The sequence below is a fragment of the Odontesthes bonariensis genome, chromosome 15 (assembly GCF_027942865.1).
Source record: "Odontesthes bonariensis isolate fOdoBon6 chromosome 15, fOdoBon6.hap1, whole genome shotgun sequence".
NCBI classification, from domain to species: Eukaryota; Metazoa; Chordata; class Actinopteri; order Atheriniformes; family Atherinopsidae; genus Odontesthes; species Odontesthes bonariensis.
In genome coordinates this window covers 37,759,256-37,777,358 of record NC_134520.1, presented here as the reverse complement: position 1 = coordinate 37,777,358, position 18,103 = coordinate 37,759,256, and the positions used below count along the sequence as shown (strand labels likewise).

Below are 18,103 nucleotides of genomic sequence, written 5' to 3'. Positions count from 1 at the left end.
TGCAGCTCCTCTGGGAGAACAGGTTGTTGTGGAGGAAACTCTCTGAGGCACCGACAGCAGCCGAGGGAGGAGAGGTCAGACAGCAGAAGAAGAAGAAGGAGAAGCAGCAGCAGCAGCAGCAGGAGAAGAAGCAGAAGAAGAAGAAGAAGAAGCAGAGTGGTCTCAGGTGGAAGGCGATGGCGGAGGTTCCAGCAGCATCAGGAGGAGACGTCCTGACTGGACGGCCAGACGGAGCTCAGAGGACCAACATGATCCGGCTGTTCCTCAGCTCCACGTTTACAGGTGAGTTCAACTCTTCAGTTTCTTGATGTTCAGATCTGAGACACTGAGAGTTCATCCCATAGATTCAGAAATAAGAGATTATCCCCGGTTATTTTTATCCAGATAAAAGTTCAGTTCTCTGCACATCTTCTGTTTAAAGTTTAAATGGCATTAACAGAAGATGCTTTAAATCTATCATTTAATCAGAGTCAGTGTGACATGAAGATGTTTATTTAATGAAAATATTTCACCCAAAAAAATTAAATACTTTTTCAGCTTTTATCAGCTGGAAATTAGTTTGATCATTTATTTCCACGTTAAATTAAATTAAATTAAATTCCATTTCTTTTTGCTTTTTTTTCACAATAGAACACAGACACACAGGAACACTCAGAACAGAATCCCATCCCCATGAAGTAAAAAATATAACAAAAAATATAATAAAAAATAAAAAATAATAAAAATAAAAATAAAATAGAAATGACCTAACTAAGATAAATAAAAAAAAAAACACAGATAAATCACGATAAAAAATGATAAATAAATGAGTAAATCTAAGACAATGCATGTCAAGCATGTTGTAAAAGAAGACATATGAATATAAAAAGGAGAGAATGTTACAGAAAAACAAACAAACAAGCAAAAAACATTAGAGAAATACAGTACATACAGAATAGTATTTAAACACATCTAAACACAGTGAAATCAGTTAACTTGATTCATGCAGATTTCTCTTCCACACTTCTCAGAAAAGGTTCCCAGATCTTATTGAATTTACCAGCTGAACCTCTAAGTGTGTGTTTTATTTTTAGATGAACTATATTTTTAATGTTTTTTTTTATATGCAGCTAATTTTGTAGAAAATAAACTTGAAACATTTTAAACCCTTAAAAGAATAGAAAATGTTCAAATGCAGTGAATTGAAAACGTCTCGTTAACTTTGAACGAAGGTTTGAATGAAGTTTAGGAGGAATTAAAAGTAAAATGACCAGTAAAAACTTAAAATAATGTCCTTAAACTCCAGCTGCATGCCAGGTGTTTTCTCTGCTAACTCCAGCTGCATGCCAGGTGTTTTCTCTGCTAACTCCAGCTGCATGCCAGGTGTTTTCTCTGGTTTTCTCGGGTGTGAAACTCACCTGTTCTCTGCTCTGTGCTCAGATATGAGCAGCGAGAGGAAAGCTCTGCTGGAGAAAGCATTCCCAGAAGTCCTGTCCTTCTGTCGCAGCCTGGGGCTGCTCTTTGAGGTCAGTTTAACCCGGTTTTCTCCTGAAATTCTTGCAGGAAATTCAGTAAGAATATCACTGAAAGTCAGATAAAACTAAAGAAATACAGTTTCCATGAGGAGTGATTGTTTTATGGGACTCATCATTAACACATTAAATGTTCTTATTTCACAAAACAAGTTAACTGAATTAAATTAATGGAAGAGAAGAGGGGCCCAACCTGTTTGAACAGAGAGTCGGTGCAGCTATGGGTGGCGCTGCTCCCTCTGGGGTGGTGGGAGCACATGTGGGTGACTCTGATTTCCCCCAAGGTAAATACCCATGTTTCTGTGTAACTCACAACAACGTGTTCATACAGTAACGTGCAGAATTGCGCCGGGGAAAAGTCGAGGCTGAATAAGACATTTCACACTTTACACACGGGGTTATTAACATTTGCCCACAGAGACGATCAGGGGCTGGTTAGAAAGATCTTAAGCTGAAGTTTAACCAGCAAAAAACAGCAAGAAACTAACTTTAACCACCGACTGATGCTGTGAAGACGGGATAGAAACTGGGGGCGCACATACTCAATGCACGTCACAGGGAATAATATTGGGACAATTACACAATAAAGTTACTCACCACAAGCCACCCATCGCACACAGCGCCAGCCTGTAAGTCTGTTCCCAACGATGCTGTTACTCAGAATGTATGAATCGTGCGTTGAACCAGGCCACCTCGCCACAATGTTGGTTAATTGCATTTACGCATCACATATGATCTGTACATCGATCGAATGAAAATGTTTCCTGTTAACATACAAATTCATCATGTGATGGCGCTTTTATAGCAATGTGTGCCCAGCCGTGGAAATGCGCCATAAGTGTCGCCAAAGCATCAACAGCTGCAGAAAAGTGTGTACGCCAGCCCTCAAGTTGGCGTGAGGCACCGCACATTTCCACCGTCTTTTCGCTCTTTATACATCTGATCGTTGACGTAAAAACGTCAACGTACGCCGCTTTGTTGTGCGTACGCCGCTTTGTTGTGCGTACGCCGCTTTGTTGTGCGTACGCCGCTTTGTGCGAACGCCACTTTGTTGTGCGTACGCCGCTTTGTTGTGCGTCCGCCGCTTTGTTGTGCGTACGCCGCTTTGTTGTGCGTACAGCACTTTGTGCGTACGCCGCTTTGTTGTGCGTACGCCGCTTTGTTGTGCGTACGCCGCTTTGTTGTGCGTTCGCCGCTTTGTTGTGCGTACGCCGCTTTGTTGTGCGTACGCCGCTTTGTTGTGCGTACGCCGCTTTGTGCGAACGCCACTTTGTTGTGCGTAGGCCGCTTTGTTGTGCGTCCGCCGCTTTGTTGTGCGTACGCCGCTTTGTTGTGCGTACGCCGCTTTGTTGTGCGTACAGCACTTTGTGGTGCGTACGCCGCTTTGTTGTGCGTACGCCGCTTTGTGCGAACGCCACTTTGTTGTGCGTAGGCCGCTTTGTTGTGCGTACGCCGCTTTGTGCGAACGCCTCTTTGTTGTGCGTCCGCCGCTTTGTTGTGCGTACGCCGCTTTGTTGTGCGTACAGCACTTTGTGGTGCGTACGCCGCTTTGTTGTGCGTACGCCGCTTTGTTGTGCGTACAGCACTTTGTGCGTACGCCGCTTTGTTGTGCGTACGCCGCTTTGTTGTGCGTTCGCCGCTTTGTTGTGCGTACGCCGCTTTGTTGTGCGTACGCCGCTTTGTGCGAACGCCTCTTTGTTGTGCGTCCGCCGCTTTGTTGTGCGTCCGCCGCTTTGTTGTGCGTACGCCGCTTTGTTGTGCGTACGCCGCTTTGTGGTGCGTACGCCGCTTTGTTGTGCGTACGCCGCTTTGTTGTGCGTACAGCACTTTGTGCGTACGCCGCTTTGTTGTGCGTACGCCGCTTTGTTGTGCGTACGCCGCTTTGTTGTGCGTTCGCCGCTTTGTTGTGCGTACGCCGCTTTGTTGTGCGTACGCCGCTTTGTTGTGCGTTCGCCTCTTTGTTGTGCGTACGCCGCTTTGTTGTGCGTACGCCGCTTTGTTGTGCGTACGCCGCTTTGTTGTGCGTACGCCTCTTTGTTGTGCGTTCGCTCTTTGTTGTGCGTACGCCGCTTTGTTGTGCGTACGCCGCTTTGTTATGCGTTCGCCTCTTTGTTGTGCGTACGCCTCTTTGTTGTGCGTACGCCGCTTTGTTGTGCGTACGCCGCTTTGTTGTGCGTTCGCCTCTTTGTTGTGCGTACGCCGCTTTGTTATGCGTTCGCCTCTTTGTTGTGCGTACGCCGCTTTGTTGTGCGTTCGCCTCTTTGTTGTGCGTACGCCTCTTTGTTGTGCGTACGCCGCTTTGTTGTGCGTACGCCGCTTTGTTGTGCGTACGCCGCTTTGTTGTGCGTACGCCGCTTTGTTATGCGTTCGCCTCTTTGTTGTGCGTACGCCTCTTTGTTGTGCGTACGCCGCTTTGTTGTGCGTACGCCGCTTTGTTGTGCGTACGCCTCTTTGTTGTGCGTACGCCGCTTTGTTGTGCGTACGCCGCTTTGTTGTGCGTACGCCGCTTTGTTGTGCGTACGCCGCTTTGTTGTGCGTACGCCGCTTTGTTATGCGTTCGCCTCTTTGTTGTGCGTACGCCTCTTTGTTGTGCGTACGCCGCTTTGTTGTGCGTACGCCGCTTTGTTGTGCGTACGCCGCTTTGTTGTGCGTACGCCGCTTTGTTATGCGTTCGCCTCTTTGTTGTGCGTACGCCTCTTTGTTGTGCGTTCGCCTCTTTGTTGTGCGTACGCCTCTTTGTTGTGCGTACGCTGCTTTGTTGTGCGTACGCCGCTTTGTTGTGCGTACGCCGCTTTGTTGTGCGTTCGCCTCTTTGTTGTGCGTACGCCTCTTTGTTGTGCGTACGCCGCTTTGTTGTGCGTACGCCGCTTTGTTGTGCGTACGCCGCTTTGTTGTGCGTACGCCGCTTTGTTGTGCGTTCGCCTCTTTGTTGTGCGTACGCCTCTTTGTGCGTACGCCTCTTTGTGCACGAGGCCCCTGCTCTGTGGTTACTGAGGTCACTTCCTGTCCAGGTGGTGGATCTGCGTTGGGGTATTCGAAACAACCCGTTCGGGGACCACGAGGCCCCTGAGATCTCGCTGCAGGAGCTCCATCGGTGCCGGAGGATTTCAGCCGGTCCAGCTTTCATTGTGAGTGTTCCAACTAAAAACTGAATCAGCCTGTATGTGTCTGATTGATTCATTTTCACATTTGTGGATGAATTTTCTTGATCAGGATGCTTCATTATTCCATTACTCTCAGTTTTATTTACCAAAAAATCCCAACAAATGTCATCTGAACCCAATTCAAACTATGAAGCAATGCTTTTAAAGACCACTCATTCTTCTTCTCTTCCTTTGACTTCTCGCGGGTGCCAAAGGCCCTGCTGGGGAACAGGTACGGCCACCGAGCTCTTCCTCGTCTCATTCCAGAGAAACAGTTTGAGGTCCTTCTGTCCAAACTCTCCAAAGACCCAGAGGGCGTGGAGCAGCTGCAGCAGTGGTACCTGAAGGACGCCAACGCCGTGCCGCCGGCCTTCGTCCTGCAGCCGGTCCCGACGCGCTTCCCGCACTACGGCGACCTCCGACCTGAGAGCCGGCCGCAGCACGACAGCAGCGTCCTGTCGTGGCGTTCCACCGAGGCTCGTCTCCTGCAGCTGCTGAGCTCTGCGGCGGCGGCGGCCGAGGCCGCCGGTGACATCACAGCGGAGCAGAAACAGCACTTCTACGCATCAGGTGAGACACGGGAGGATCACGGCTTTAAAGGGACAGTTCGCCTCTTCTGACATGAAGCTGTATGACATCCCATATCAGCAACATCATTTATGAACATTTTAAAGGGATAGTTCGCCTCTTCTGGGTTAGGCTGGAACTCTGCTCACAGGACGCAGCAGGGGGTAAGAAGATGTTCATAAATGATGCTGCTGATATGGGATGTTATACAGCTTCATGTCAGAAGAGGCGAACTGTCCCTTTAACCTTCAGCGTCTTTAACTCAGGCACCGAGCAGGAGTTCCAGCAGGGTCTGTGGAGCGATGGCGGCGACTCCTCGGCTCTGCTCTTCCTCAGGGAGACTCCTCGCCACAGACCCAAACGTCTCGCCAGGTTCGTGGACGTGGCCGCCGGCAGGCCGCAGGACGCCGAGGCTCAGGAGCTGCTCGCCGGCCTGAAGTCGCGACTGCTCGCCTCGTGGCAGCAGATCCTGAACCTGCACAGCGTGGAGCTGGTGAAAGGCGGCGTGGACCCGGGACGCCGCGAGCACGCTCAGTACCTGGACCGCCTCTGTCAGCAGGTGGTCTCACAGATGAAGGAGCGGATCGGAGCGGCGGCGGAGAAAAATAAGTAAAAAAACAACAAATAAAAGACGTTTCTGCTTGAAATAAGAAAAAAAATCTGCCAATGGAACTAGTGAAAATCGGCTTGTCCAGATTTCTTGAAATAAAATGTGATATTTAGGACTTTTGAGATAAAAGTGATCATGAAATTAGCTTAAAAACCTCTTCAAATGTAAAAAAAAGAAGCTTGTTTCATATGATATGTGACTCAAAACAAGATATTTTCAAGAGTTTTTCACTTAACAAGATATTCCAGATGTATTGTCTTCAAACAAGTCCCTATATCTGGCTGAAATGGTGCTTGTTAGGCAGTTGTGTCTCATATTAAGTGTAATGAGATATTTTTACTAGAAATGAGACAAATCTACTTGGTAAGATAGATAGATAGATAAGTATTATTATTATTATTCATCCCAATTTGGGAAATTATTGTTGCAGCAGCATACAGTAAAAAGATGTGTAAACAATTAAAGTAAAAACAAGCAAATAGAATAGGATAAAATAAAAAGAGTGAATAAACATTAGCTATATCAAAAATGTAAAATTTATTTAGATTTATTAAGATTTATTTATTTATTTATAAATAAATAAATCTTAATAAATAAAATAAATAGAAATATAAAGACTGATTTTTTTTTCCAGTGTGGAGGCTGGGAGACGGAGACGGTTCTGGGGAAGCACCGAGGACGAGGAGAACCGGGTGGCTGAGGAGGGACGGCGGCACGCCACGAGCGCCGCGCTGTGCACGGGGCTCCCCGGCAGAGAGGGGCTTCTGGGTAGGATCTGCCTCGCCATGTGGGAGTCCACCGGCCGCCGCCACGGCCCGCTGGTGGTCCACGGCGCCGCCGGGATGGGGAAGACCACCCTGCTGTGCAAGGTGGCGCAGGAGATGCAGGGCGTCCTGGATGCAAGGGGCGCCGTGGTGATCAGGCTGCTGGCGGCCGACCATCCTCAGAGACCCGACCTGGACCGCGTCCTGCGCGGCGTCTGCCTGCAGGTGAGCCGGGCCTGCGGTCTGGCCCCGCCCCCTCGGCCGGGGGCCGGCACCCACCTGCCGCGGGCCCTCAGGGGCCTCCTGGAGGAGGTCTCCCAGCTCGGGAACACGCTGCTCATCGTGCTGGACTCTCTGGAGCAGCTCGCCGACCGCCGTTGTGCTCACGGCCTGCGCTGGCTGCCCGCCGACCTCCCGCCCAACGTGCACCTGCTGGTCTCCATGGACACGGACAGCGAGGCGTTCGTCAGCGCACGGCTGCAGACGGACACGCTGGACGGTTTCTTTGAGGTGGAGCGTCTGTCTGCCGATGAAGGCGAACGCATCGTGGAGTCGTACCTGCGGGCGTCTCAGCGAACGCTGACCGGCGAGCAGAAAGCCGCCGTGCTGCGGAGCGTGGAGCCCACCGGCTGCCCGCTGCACCTGCACCTGATTCTGTCCGCCGCCAGACGCTGGACGTCCTTCAGCCCCCGGGACCAGCTGCAGCCGGGCGCCAGCACTCAGGAAGTGATGTCACAGCTCCTGCTGAGGCTGGAGGAAAAGCACGGGAGGGAGCTGGTGGGCGGGGCTTTGGGATACATCGCTTTGGCAAGGTGACCAATCAATGACCTGTTATGGTCAGTTTAATTAAAATTAGGGCCGGGCGAGTTAACTCGTTAATTATTTAACGCCGATAAATATTTAATCACGCATTAACGCAGGTTTTATTATTTATTTTATTTTGTAAAAGTCTGTTGCTCACAGGCTTTTATTCTGTAAAAGTCTGCTGCTCACAGGCTTTTATTTTGTAAAAGTCTGCTGCTGACAGGCTTTTATTTTGTAAAAGTCTGTTGCTCACAGGCTTTTATTTTGTAAAAGTCTGCTGCTGACAGGCTTTTATTTTGTAAAAGTCTGTCGCTCACAGGCTTTTATTTTGTAAAAGTCTGCTGCTCACAGGCTTTTATTTTGTAAAAGTCTGTCGCTCACAGGCTTTTATTTTGTAAAAGTCTGTCGCTCACAGGCTTTTATTTTGTAAAAGTCTGTTGCTCACAGGCTTTTATTTTATAAAAGTCTGTTGCTCACAGGCTTTTATTTTGTAAAAGTCTGTCGCTCACAGGCTTTTATTCTGTAAAAGTCTGCTGCTCACAGGCTTTTATTTTGTAAAAGTCTGTTGCTCACAGGCTTTTATTCTGTAAAAGTCTGTTGCTCACAGGCTTTTATTATTGTAAAAGTCTGCTGCTCACAGGCTTTTATTTTGTAAAAGTCTGTCGCTCACAGGCTTTTATTTTGTAAAAGTCTGTCGCTCACAGGCTTTTATTTTGTAAAAGTCTGTCGCTCACAGGCTTTTATTTTGTAAAAGTCTGTTGCTCACAGGCTTTTATTTTATAAAAGTCTGCTGCTCACAGGCTTTTATTTTGTAAAAGTCTGCTGTTTACAGGCTTTTATTTTGTAAAAGTCTGTCGCTCACAGGCTTTTATTTTGTAAAAGTCTGTTGCTCACAGGCTTTTATTCTGTAAAAGTCTGCTGTTTACAGGCTTTTATTTTGTAAAAGTCTGCTGCTCACAGGCTTTTATTCTGTAAAAGTCTGTTGCTCACAGGCTTTTATTCTGTAAAAGTCTGTTGCTCACAGGCTTTTATTATTGTAAAAGTCTGCTGCTCACAGGCTTTTATTTTGTAAAAGTCTGCTGCTCACAGGCTTTTATTTTGTAAAAGTCTGTTGCTCACAGGCTTTTATTTTGTAAAAGTCTGCTGCTGTCTGCTGTGGAACAGGAAAAGAAAGTAATCGGCGGATCCACCAAACATGGAGAAGGGTACGGAACTTTTACTCGGCCATTTTCATGTTAAAGTTCTTCCAGACGGCGGAGTCGACAGAACCAAAGTCATCTGTAAACACTGCCAAGTTGAATTGTCTTCTCAGCGTAGTAGTTCCAGTCTAAAATATCACTTAAAGGCAAAACACACAACTGATAGCAGCAAGTCATTCAAGGAAACAGACAGTGGAGCGAGGCTTCTACATAAAAACTACAGAAAGATGCTGATGTTAAAAGTGTGTTTGCACAACAAATGTTATGGCACTTTCATTCATATGGCAGCACATTTAAAATAAAGCTAAATGCTAAAAGCTATACGCTACTTTTGGATTCATTTTTGGATTCTGCGTACAAATGAGATTAATCGTGATTAATCAGGGAAATCATGTGATTAATTAGATTAAAGGTTTTACTCGGGTTAGTACTAAAAGCTGCCGGTGTCTCCACAGGGAGGGTCTCCTGGAAGCAGAGCTGCGTGATGTCATGTCCCTGGACGATGATGTCATCAGAGAGGTGTACACCCACTCCCTCCCTCCGACCCCCTTACTGATCCGGCTGCCCCCCCTCCTCTGGGCCAGGCTCAGGTGGGACCTTGAGGACCAGCTGGAGGAACGCTGGACCGACGGAGTTGCTGCCATTGCCTTCAAGAGCCGGTAAAAGATCAGATAATTGATCCCCGATCGTTTGTAAAGTATTTTAAAAACAGGTTAAATGATCATAAACCTCACCAACAGTCTCTCTCAGGGGGTGTTAAAATAAGAAGTTTAGCTACGGAGCACCTTTGGTGCCGACGTGCTTCACTACAGCAGATAAAATAAAATGAAAATAAATAATTTGACTGACAGGTGAGTCAAGGGCTGGTTCAGCTGTTCTGTTAAAATAATCTCAGAGTTTAGGAGCTGGAACCTGACAGCTCAGTCCGCTTTAGTTCTGATTCTGGAGCGAGTTCCAGACCCTGGAACCGGCAGACCCTGGAACCAGCAGACCCTGGAACCATCAGACCCTGGAACCGGCAGACCCTGGAACCATCAGACCCTGGAACCATCAGACCCTGGAACCGGCAGACCCTGGAACCATCAGACCCTGGAACCGGCAGACCCTGGAACCATCAGACCCTGGAACCGGCAGACCCTGGAACCATCAGACCCTGGAACCGGCAGACCCTGGAACCGGCAGACCCTGGAACCGGCAGACCCTGGAACCGGCAGACCCTGGAACCGGCAGACCCTGGAACCATCAGACCCTGGAACCGGCAGACCCTGGAACCATCAGACCCTGGAACCGGCAGACCCTGGAACCGGATATGTTATAATATTCCAGATATTCCCAGAGATGAAAGTAATTCCTGGAGAAGAGCTCTCTCCATGTTCCTCTTGTGGATGTCCACCACAGTTGTTGTTTTTTCCTCCTCCAGGTCTGTTTCCTGTTAGAACAACTTCTTCTTCTACTGTATTACAGCCACTAACAGCGTAGCCTACAGCGCCCCCTCTGGTGACACCGCACAGCCAGGTTTCTTCACATGTATGATAATGTCCACATGCTTCTTTTTTAGGCGTCTGTTTGAGGCAGTCACAGCTCGCTATCTGACATCAGAACGACGGGGGCGGAGCCACAGGATCCTGGCGGAGTACTTCCTGGGCCGGTGGTCGGGGAAGCTCAAGCCGGCGGCTCTGCCGGGTCTGTCGCTGCTGCTGTCCGACAGAAAGGTACAAACGACTCCTTAAACGGCGCCCGTGAGGATGAAACTCACCTGCACCGACAGAGGTTGTGACATCATGGTTCCAACACGAGAACACATTAAGAACCCTAACCCATTTATATCAGCTGGCTGCAGAGCTTCAACCCATCATGCTTCTTATTTTCAGCATCTCTGCCCCTAAAATCTTTACTTTCAAACTCCAGTTCCCACAGCAGCTCTTCTTCTATGGTGCTTTAGTTGTTTTTCCTCTCACAGTATCAAAGTAAAACGGATTAATTGTAAATCAATTATCTGTTTATTAGTTAGAAGGTTAATCCCAGTGAAACCTCCAATAAACGAGACAACTTTGAAAATCTTAAACAAAGGGTCAGACTAAAGACTTCTGAGAAATACCACCTTAAAACAGCATGGACTGAGTTTAATGACCACCGTAAATCAAAATCACTGAGGATTTCTTTAGTTTTCTTGGTGTTCAGGATGAAATTGTTGGAGTGACACCAGGAAACCGGTGGCTGGACCCCCTCCCTGTGCGATGTGGAGTCGTTAATGTAGGAGGAGTGGGCCGAGAACACAGCCTTGGTGGATGCCAGAGTTAATGATGACGGTGGTGGAGGCAAAAACATGATAAAACATAAAACGTGACAGTGAGATATGTCCATTAATCCATTTTCAGTTCAGTTCAGGTTATTCACATCATGTTGGTAAAGAGTCCGGTTCACTGTGATCCAACCAGTCCAAGTGTTCTGGTTGTTACCGGGTCGGACCGCTGACTGAACGCTGGAAAACGCTTTATTTACCGACCTGATGAATGTTTAACGGTTTTATCTCTAATCTGTGGAAATCAAACCAGAAACTCATATTTTGTCTTTCAGTAGAAACAGAAAAATCCCCTGATCAGACCTGACATTCTGATTGGTCCTGTGCTGTCAAAGGTCCCGCCCCAGCCCCTGTGGTTTGCTCCGGGATTGGCTAACGTCAGGAAGCTCCAGGAGCTGCCCTATCAGCTGCTGCGCGCCGGCCTGTGGGAGGAGCTACAGCAGGAGGTCATAGGTGAGATAAAGAAGTGTGAGGCTGAAGCCCCGATTAAACCCAGGTTAAAACCTAGTTAAAACCAGGTTAAAATCTGATTAAACCCTGGTTAAACCCGTCAGGCTCACTTTAAGCCATGCGTAGTCCGGTACACCGTCTGCGGCCAGGTTAAACCCCGGTTAAACCCCAGTTATACTCTGGCTAAACCCAGGTTAAACCCCGGTTAAACCCGTCAGGCTCACTTTAAGCCATGCGTAGTCCGGTACACCGTCTGCGGCCAGGTTAAACCCCGGTTAAACCCTGGTTAAACCCCGGTTAAACCCGTTCGGCCCACTTTAAGCCATGCGGGGTCCTGTTGAACACACCTGAGCTCCAGTGGACCCGGGTCTCCGGTCTCTCTCTCTCTGTGTTTGCTGTGTTCAGGCAGCGCTGAGTGGCTGTTCTGTAAGATCCGGGTCTGCGGGGTTTCCAGCCTGATCGAGGACCTGGACCAGTGCTCCCAGTACATGGACTGCCCTGAAACCGGACTGGTCCGGGACGCTCTGGTCCTCATCAAGCCCAGCCTGGACTTCCTGGATGGTCACATGGGTGGGTGTGGTTCGGGTTCTGTTTTTCTCCCGCCTCTTTGGGTCAGAACTCAGTGAGCAGCTGCTGTTTCTCTCTGATTCCAGATGTTTCCCTGTTTTACTACGAGCTGCTGGCCCGACTCTCCTCCCTGGGCGCCGCCTTCCCTGCTGTGATTGGCCGGCTGTGCAGCCAGTGTGCCGAGTGGTTCCGGACGTGTCCAGAACCGGTCCTGATCCCAATAAGCAGCTTCCTGCCGCAGCCGGGGGGAGCTCTGCAGCACACGCTGAGCGCCCTGCACGGAGGTGTGAGCCCCGCCGAGCACAAAATGGCCTCCTGTGGTAGTCACACCGAGCACAAAATGGCCTCCTGTGGTAGTCACACCGAGCACAAAATGGCCTCTTGTGGTCAATCAGAACCGAACATAGTGAAGCCCGAGAGTCTGAAATCTGTTAAACACGTAAAAGCTTCCAGTCCGAGGAGATTCTGAAGGAAAAAACAGCCAAACTCTGTGATCTCATTCTTCCTGCAGCAGTTTCTGTTCCTTTTGTTTGCTTGTGATGCTTTTTGTGTCGGGTTCTGAACATTTTAAAGGGACAGTTCGCCTCTTCTGACATGAAGCTGTATGACATCCCATATCAGCAGCATCATTTATGAACATCTTCTTACCCCCTGCTGCGTCCTGTGAGCAGAGTTCCAGCCTCGTTTTGGTGTTGATGAAGGTAGTCCGGCTAGTTGGCTGGGGTTTAAAAAATAAAGCGTTTTGCTTCTCAGAACAATATGCGTTCAACAGAGTAATACATTTGCATCACAAAATGGTTCTCCAGGAAAAAGTCAGACCTCACAATCTCTTGGCCCTATTTTCTCTCCCTTCGTATCACTGCCTGCTGCCGCCTGCCGACAGCTGCGCCTGTTACGCTGTTTGCTGCTCGGTCTGCACAGCAGGCAGTGATACGAAGGGAGAGGAAATAGCTCACAGTTTCCTGTATGTAACAGTAAAATCAGTGTCAGAAAAACAAAGTTCACAGACAGATGTGTTTCCAGATGTGCTCTGCCTGGACGTCAGCGCGGCGCTGAGGCTGCTGGTCGCGGGTTCAGAGGACGGCGTGGTGGCGGTCTGGAGCCTCGTGGACAAACAGCTCGTGCACACTCTGCAGGGTCCCACAGGTCAGTCTGAGAGTTTGTTGAAGCCACATGTGAACCGGAGTGTAAAGATGGAACCGGGCTTGTTAAGGTCTGGTTCCTGTCCCATTGAGCTCACAAATTGGCCACTCTTGGCTGAAACTAGTCTCATTGGCGGCTGTTATCACACAGTGAAACTAAACCAGCAGCAAGCCTACTTAGCAGCCAAAGTATAGCAAAAAGCAGCCTGGTACACAAGACAAATGTTACTTACTTATTCTGGATGAATCAAGGAGTTCACAGTCCCTCCAAAAGTTAAGACACACCTCACAGACTGAATCCTGAAGGAAGTTTTTAAGGTGGATTCATTTTCTTTGTGTGATATTTCTGCAGTTTCACTGATTCCCAGCAGCTAACTGATGAGAATCATTGTAGAATAACAACAGAAATGGCCTGTTTGAATCAAAAACCTCCTGCAATCCTAACTTTGTGTCCAACTCCGTCATGTAGCTGCTGTCCTGTCTGTCAAGGTGATTGACAGCTCAGCCCACTGCCTCTCATTGGCTGCTGACAGCTCTCTGAGGAGGTGGAGCCTAAAGAGCGGCCAACAGCTGCTCTGCATCCAGGAGGCGGCGCCCGTTGACTCCGCCCCTTCATCCGTTCGCCTCCACCTGTCGGAGCAGCTGCTGTTTGTCTACACCAGGACACAGGTAAGCTGTGGGCGGAGCCACATGTACGCTGTGGGCGGAGCCACATGTAGGCTGTGGGCGGGGCCACATGTAAGATGTGGGCGGAGCCACAGGTAAGCTGTGAGCGGAGCCACATGTAAGATGTGGGCAGAGCCACATGTAAGATGTGGGCAGAGCCACAGGTAAGATGTGGGCGGAGCCATATGTAAGATGTGGGTGGAGCCATATGTAAGATGTGAGCAGAGCCACATGTAAGATGTGGGCGGAGCCATATGTAAGATGTGGGCGGAGCCACATGTAAGATGTGGGCGGAGCCACAGGTAAGATGTGGGCAGAGCCACATGTAAGATGTGGGCGGAGCCACATGTACGCTGTGGGCGGAGCCACATATAAGATGTGGGCGGAGCCACATGCACGCTGTGTGCGGAGCCACAGGTAAGATGTGGGCAGAGCCACATGTAAGATGTGGGCGGAGCCACATGTACGCTGTGGGCGGAGCCACATATAAGATGTGGGCGGAGCCACATCCACGCTGTGTGCGGAGCCATATGTAAGATGTGGGCAGAGCCATATGCAAGATGTGGGTGGAGCCATATGTAAGCTGTGAGCGGAGCCACATGTAAGATGTGGGCAGAGCCATATGTAAGATGTGGGCGGAGCCACAGGTAAGATGTGGGCGGAGCCACATGTAAGATGTGGGCGGAGCCACATGTACGCTGTGGGCGGAGCCACATATAAGATGTGGGCGGAGCCACATGCACGCTGTGTGCGGAGCCACAGGTAAGATGTGGGCAGAGCCATATGTAAGATGTGGGCGGAGCCACAGGTAAGCTGTGAGCGGAGCCATATGTAAGATGTGGGCGGAGCCACATGTAAGATGTGAGCGGAGCCACATGTAAGATGTGGGCGGAGCCATATGTAAGATGTGGGCGGAGCCACATGTACGCTGTGGGCGGAGCCACATATAAGATGTGGGCGGAGCCACATGCACGCTGTGGGCGGAGCCACAGGTAAGATGTGGGCAGAGCCATATGTAAGATGTGGGCGGAGCCACAGGTAAGATGTGGGCAGAGCCATATGTAAGATGTGGGCGGAGCCACAGGTAAGATGTGGGCAGAGCCATATGTAAGATGTGGGCGGAGCCACAGGTACGCTGTGGGCGGAGCCACATGTAAGATGTGGGCGGAGCCACATGTAAGATGTGGGCGGAGCCACATCCTTCCTGCTCCTGAAAGTCACGTTTCCTTTTCTCAAGTCATAAAAGTTGTTTTTGTTCCATCTCTTGTTGTTTTATTTCATTTTCAAGTTCTTTTGAGTTTTCATGTCAGATTTCTGTCTTTTGTGTCCGTTTGTGGCCAGAGGGGTCAAAGGGGTCAGAGGGGTCAGAGAGGTCAGAGAGGCCAGAAAGGCCAGAAGGGTCAGAGAGGCCAGAGGGGGCAGAAGGGTCAAAGAGGCCAGAAGGGTCAGAGAGGCCCGAGGGGGCCAGAGAGGTCAGAGAGGCCCGAGGGGCCAGAGAGGTCAGAGAGGCCCGAGGGGGCCAGAGACGCCAGAAGGGTCAGAGAGGCCAGAAGGGTCAGAGAGGCCAGAGAGGCTCGAGGGGGCCAGAGAGGCCAGAAGGGTCAGAGAGGCCCGAGGGGCCAGAGAGGTCAGAGAGGCCCGAGGGGGCCAGAGAGGTCAGAGGGGGCCAGAGAGGCCAGAAGGGTCAAAGAGGCCAGAAGGGTCAGAGAGGCCAGAAGGGGCCAGAGAGGCCCGAGGGGGCCAGAGAGGCCAGAAGGGTCAAAGAGGCCAGAAGGGTCAGAGAGGCCAGAAGGGGCCAGAGAGGTCAGAGAGGCCCGAGGGGGCCAGAGAGGCCAGAAGGGTCAGAGAGGCCCGAGGGGGCCAGAGAGGCCAGAAGGGTCAGAGAGGCCAGAAGGGTCAGAGAGGCCAGAAGGGGCCAGAGAGGTCAGAGAGGCCCGAGGGGGCCAGAGAGGCCCGAGGGGGCCAGAGAGGCCAGAAGGGTCAAAGAGGCCAGAAGGGTCAGAGAGGCCAGAAGGGGCCAGAGAGGTCAGAGAGGCCCGAGGGGGCCAGAGAGGCCAGAAGGGTCAGAGAGGCCCGAGGGGGCCAGAGAGGCCAGAAGGGTCAGAGAGGCCAGAAGGGTCAGAGAGGCCAGAAGGGGCCAGAGAGGTCAGAGAGGCCCGAGGGGGCCAGAGAGGCCAGAAGGGTCAGAGAGGCCAGAAGGGGCCAGAGAGGTCAGAGAGGCCCGAGGGGGCCAGAGAGGCCAGAAGGGTCAGAGAGGCCAGAAGGGGCCAGAGAGGTCAGAGAGGCCCGAGGGGCCAGAGAGGCCAGAAGGGTCAGAGAGGCCAGAAGGGGCCAGAGAGGTCAGAGAGGCCCGAGGGGGCCAGAGAGGCCAGAAGGGTCAGAGAGGCCAGAAGGGGCCAGAGAGGTCAGAGAGGCCCGAGGGGCCAGAGAGGCCAGAAGGGTCAGAGAGGTCAGAGAGGCCCGAGGGGCCAGAGAGGCCAGAAGGGGCCAGAGAGGTCAGAGAGGCCCGAGGGGGCCAGAGAGGTCCGAGGGGTCAGAGAGGCCCGAGGGGCCAGAGAGGCCAGAAGGGGCCAGAGAGGTCAGAGAGGCCCGAGGGGGCCAGAGAGGTCCGAGGGGTCAGAGAGGCCAGAAGGGGCCAGAGAGGCCCGAGGGGCCAGAGAGGTCCGAGGGGGCCAGAGAGGTTCGAGGGGTCAGAGAGGCCAGAAGGGTCAAAGAGGCCCGAGGGGTCAGAGAGGCCCGAGGGGTCAGAGAGGCCCGAGGGGTCAGAGAGGCCCGAGGGGTCAGAGAGGCCCGAGGGGCCCGAGTCCAGGTGTGAGCTGTGATGTCATTGCAGGTGAAGGTGTGGCGGGCGGACGGGGCGGAGCTCCACCTCAGCAGCAGGGAGCGGGCCTCACAGGTTCTGGGGGTTCTGGGAGATTCTGTGGTGTGTCTGCTGGACTTGGATCGGGTCAGAATTTCTGATCCAGTTCACGGAACGGAAACTGTGACTCAGCTGGAGCGCTCGGCGGGGGGCCTGACTCCGGCGAACTCGGTGGCGTTGCCCAAACGTGGGAAAGTGCTCATGGTGTCCGAGGAAGGTTTTCTGTATCAGGTGTGTTTGCCAAAGTCATCTTCATCATCACCATCATCTTCTTCTTCATCACCATCATCTTCTTCATCTTCTTCATCATCATCACCATCATCTTCATCATCTTCTTCATCATCACCATCATCTTCTTCATCATCACCATCATCTTCATCATCACCATCATCTTCATCATCTTCTTCTTCATCATCACCATCATCTTCATCATCTTCTTCATCATCACCATCATCTTCATCATCACCATCTTCTTCTTCTTCTTCATCATCATCACCATCTTCATCATCATCATCATCTTCTTCTTCATCACCATCATCTTCTTCTTCTTCATCATCATCACCATCTTCTTCTTCATCATCATCATCACCATCTTCTTCTTCTTCATCATCATCACCATCTTCTTCTTCATCATCATCATCACCATCTTCTTCTTCATCTTCTTCTTCATCATCTCCATCATCATCTTCATCATCACCATCTTCTTCTTCTTCTTCATCATCATCACCATCTTCATCATCATCATCATCTTCTTCTTCTTCTTCATCATCATCACCATCTTCATCATCATCATCATCTTCTTCTTCATCACCATCACCATCTTCTTCTTCATCATCATCATCACCATCTTCTTCTTCATCTTCTTCTTCATCATCTTCATCATCATCTTCATCATCACCATCTTCTTCTTCTTCTTCATCATCATCACCATCTTCATCATCATCATCATCTTCTTCTTCATCACCATCATCTTCTTCTTCTTCATCATCATCACCATCTTCTTCTTCATCATCATCATCACCATATTCATCATCATCACCATCTTCTTCACCATCATCTTCTTCTTCATCACCATTTGTTTGCAGTTTTGCACGTGACAGATTGATTTATCTCCTGTGTGCAGATCTGCAGCACGGGCAAACACTCAGCTGCAGAGTTTCCTCTGCGTCCATCTTTTCTTTCTGTGACTGAAGATGAAGGAATACTGCTGACAGGTAACACCAGACTGACCCCGGTCTCTGTCTCTGGTCTCTGTCCTCGGGTCTCTGTCTCGGGTCTCTGTCTCGGGTCTCTGTCTCTGGTCTCTGTCTCTAGTCTCTGTCTCTGGTCTCTGTCTCTAGTCTCTGTCTCTGGTCTCTGTCTCTAGTCTCTGGTTTCAGTCTCTAGTCTCTGGTCTCTGGTTTCAGTCTCTAGTCTCTGGTCTCTGGTTTCAGTCTCTGTCTCTGGTTTCAGTCTCTAGTCTCTGGTTTCAGTCTCTAGTCTCTGGTCTCTGGTTTCAGTCTCTAGTCTCTGGTCTCT

General features: G+C 50.3%; 1 protein-coding gene across 1 annotated transcript in view; it reads left to right on the top strand.

The window, feature by feature from the left end:
- Positions 1 to 212: 212 nt before the first annotated feature.
- The window catches only part of nwd1 (NACHT and WD repeat domain containing 1), a 34,501-nt gene continuing 16,610 nt past the window's right edge, over positions 213 to 18,103 (top strand). Inside the window, exons 1-15 of the mRNA XM_075484523.1 lie at positions 213 to 282; positions 1,420 to 1,505; positions 4,523 to 4,639; positions 4,870 to 5,224; positions 5,488 to 5,830; positions 6,466 to 7,407; positions 9,054 to 9,257; positions 10,157 to 10,310; positions 11,236 to 11,353; positions 11,756 to 11,920; positions 12,004 to 12,201; positions 12,941 to 13,063; positions 13,529 to 13,728; positions 16,559 to 16,816; positions 17,709 to 17,799. Coding sequence (XP_075340638.1) covers positions 249 to 282; positions 1,420 to 1,505; positions 4,523 to 4,639; positions 4,870 to 5,224; positions 5,488 to 5,830; positions 6,466 to 7,407; positions 9,054 to 9,257; positions 10,157 to 10,310; positions 11,236 to 11,353; positions 11,756 to 11,920; positions 12,004 to 12,201; positions 12,941 to 13,063; positions 13,529 to 13,728; positions 16,559 to 16,816; positions 17,709 to 17,799 — 3,388 coding nt within the window. The 5' untranslated portion in view covers positions 213 to 248. The remainder of the gene's footprint in view (positions 283 to 1,419; positions 1,506 to 4,522; positions 4,640 to 4,869; positions 5,225 to 5,487; positions 5,831 to 6,465; positions 7,408 to 9,053; positions 9,258 to 10,156; positions 10,311 to 11,235; positions 11,354 to 11,755; positions 11,921 to 12,003; positions 12,202 to 12,940; positions 13,064 to 13,528; positions 13,729 to 16,558; positions 16,817 to 17,708; positions 17,800 to 18,103) is intronic.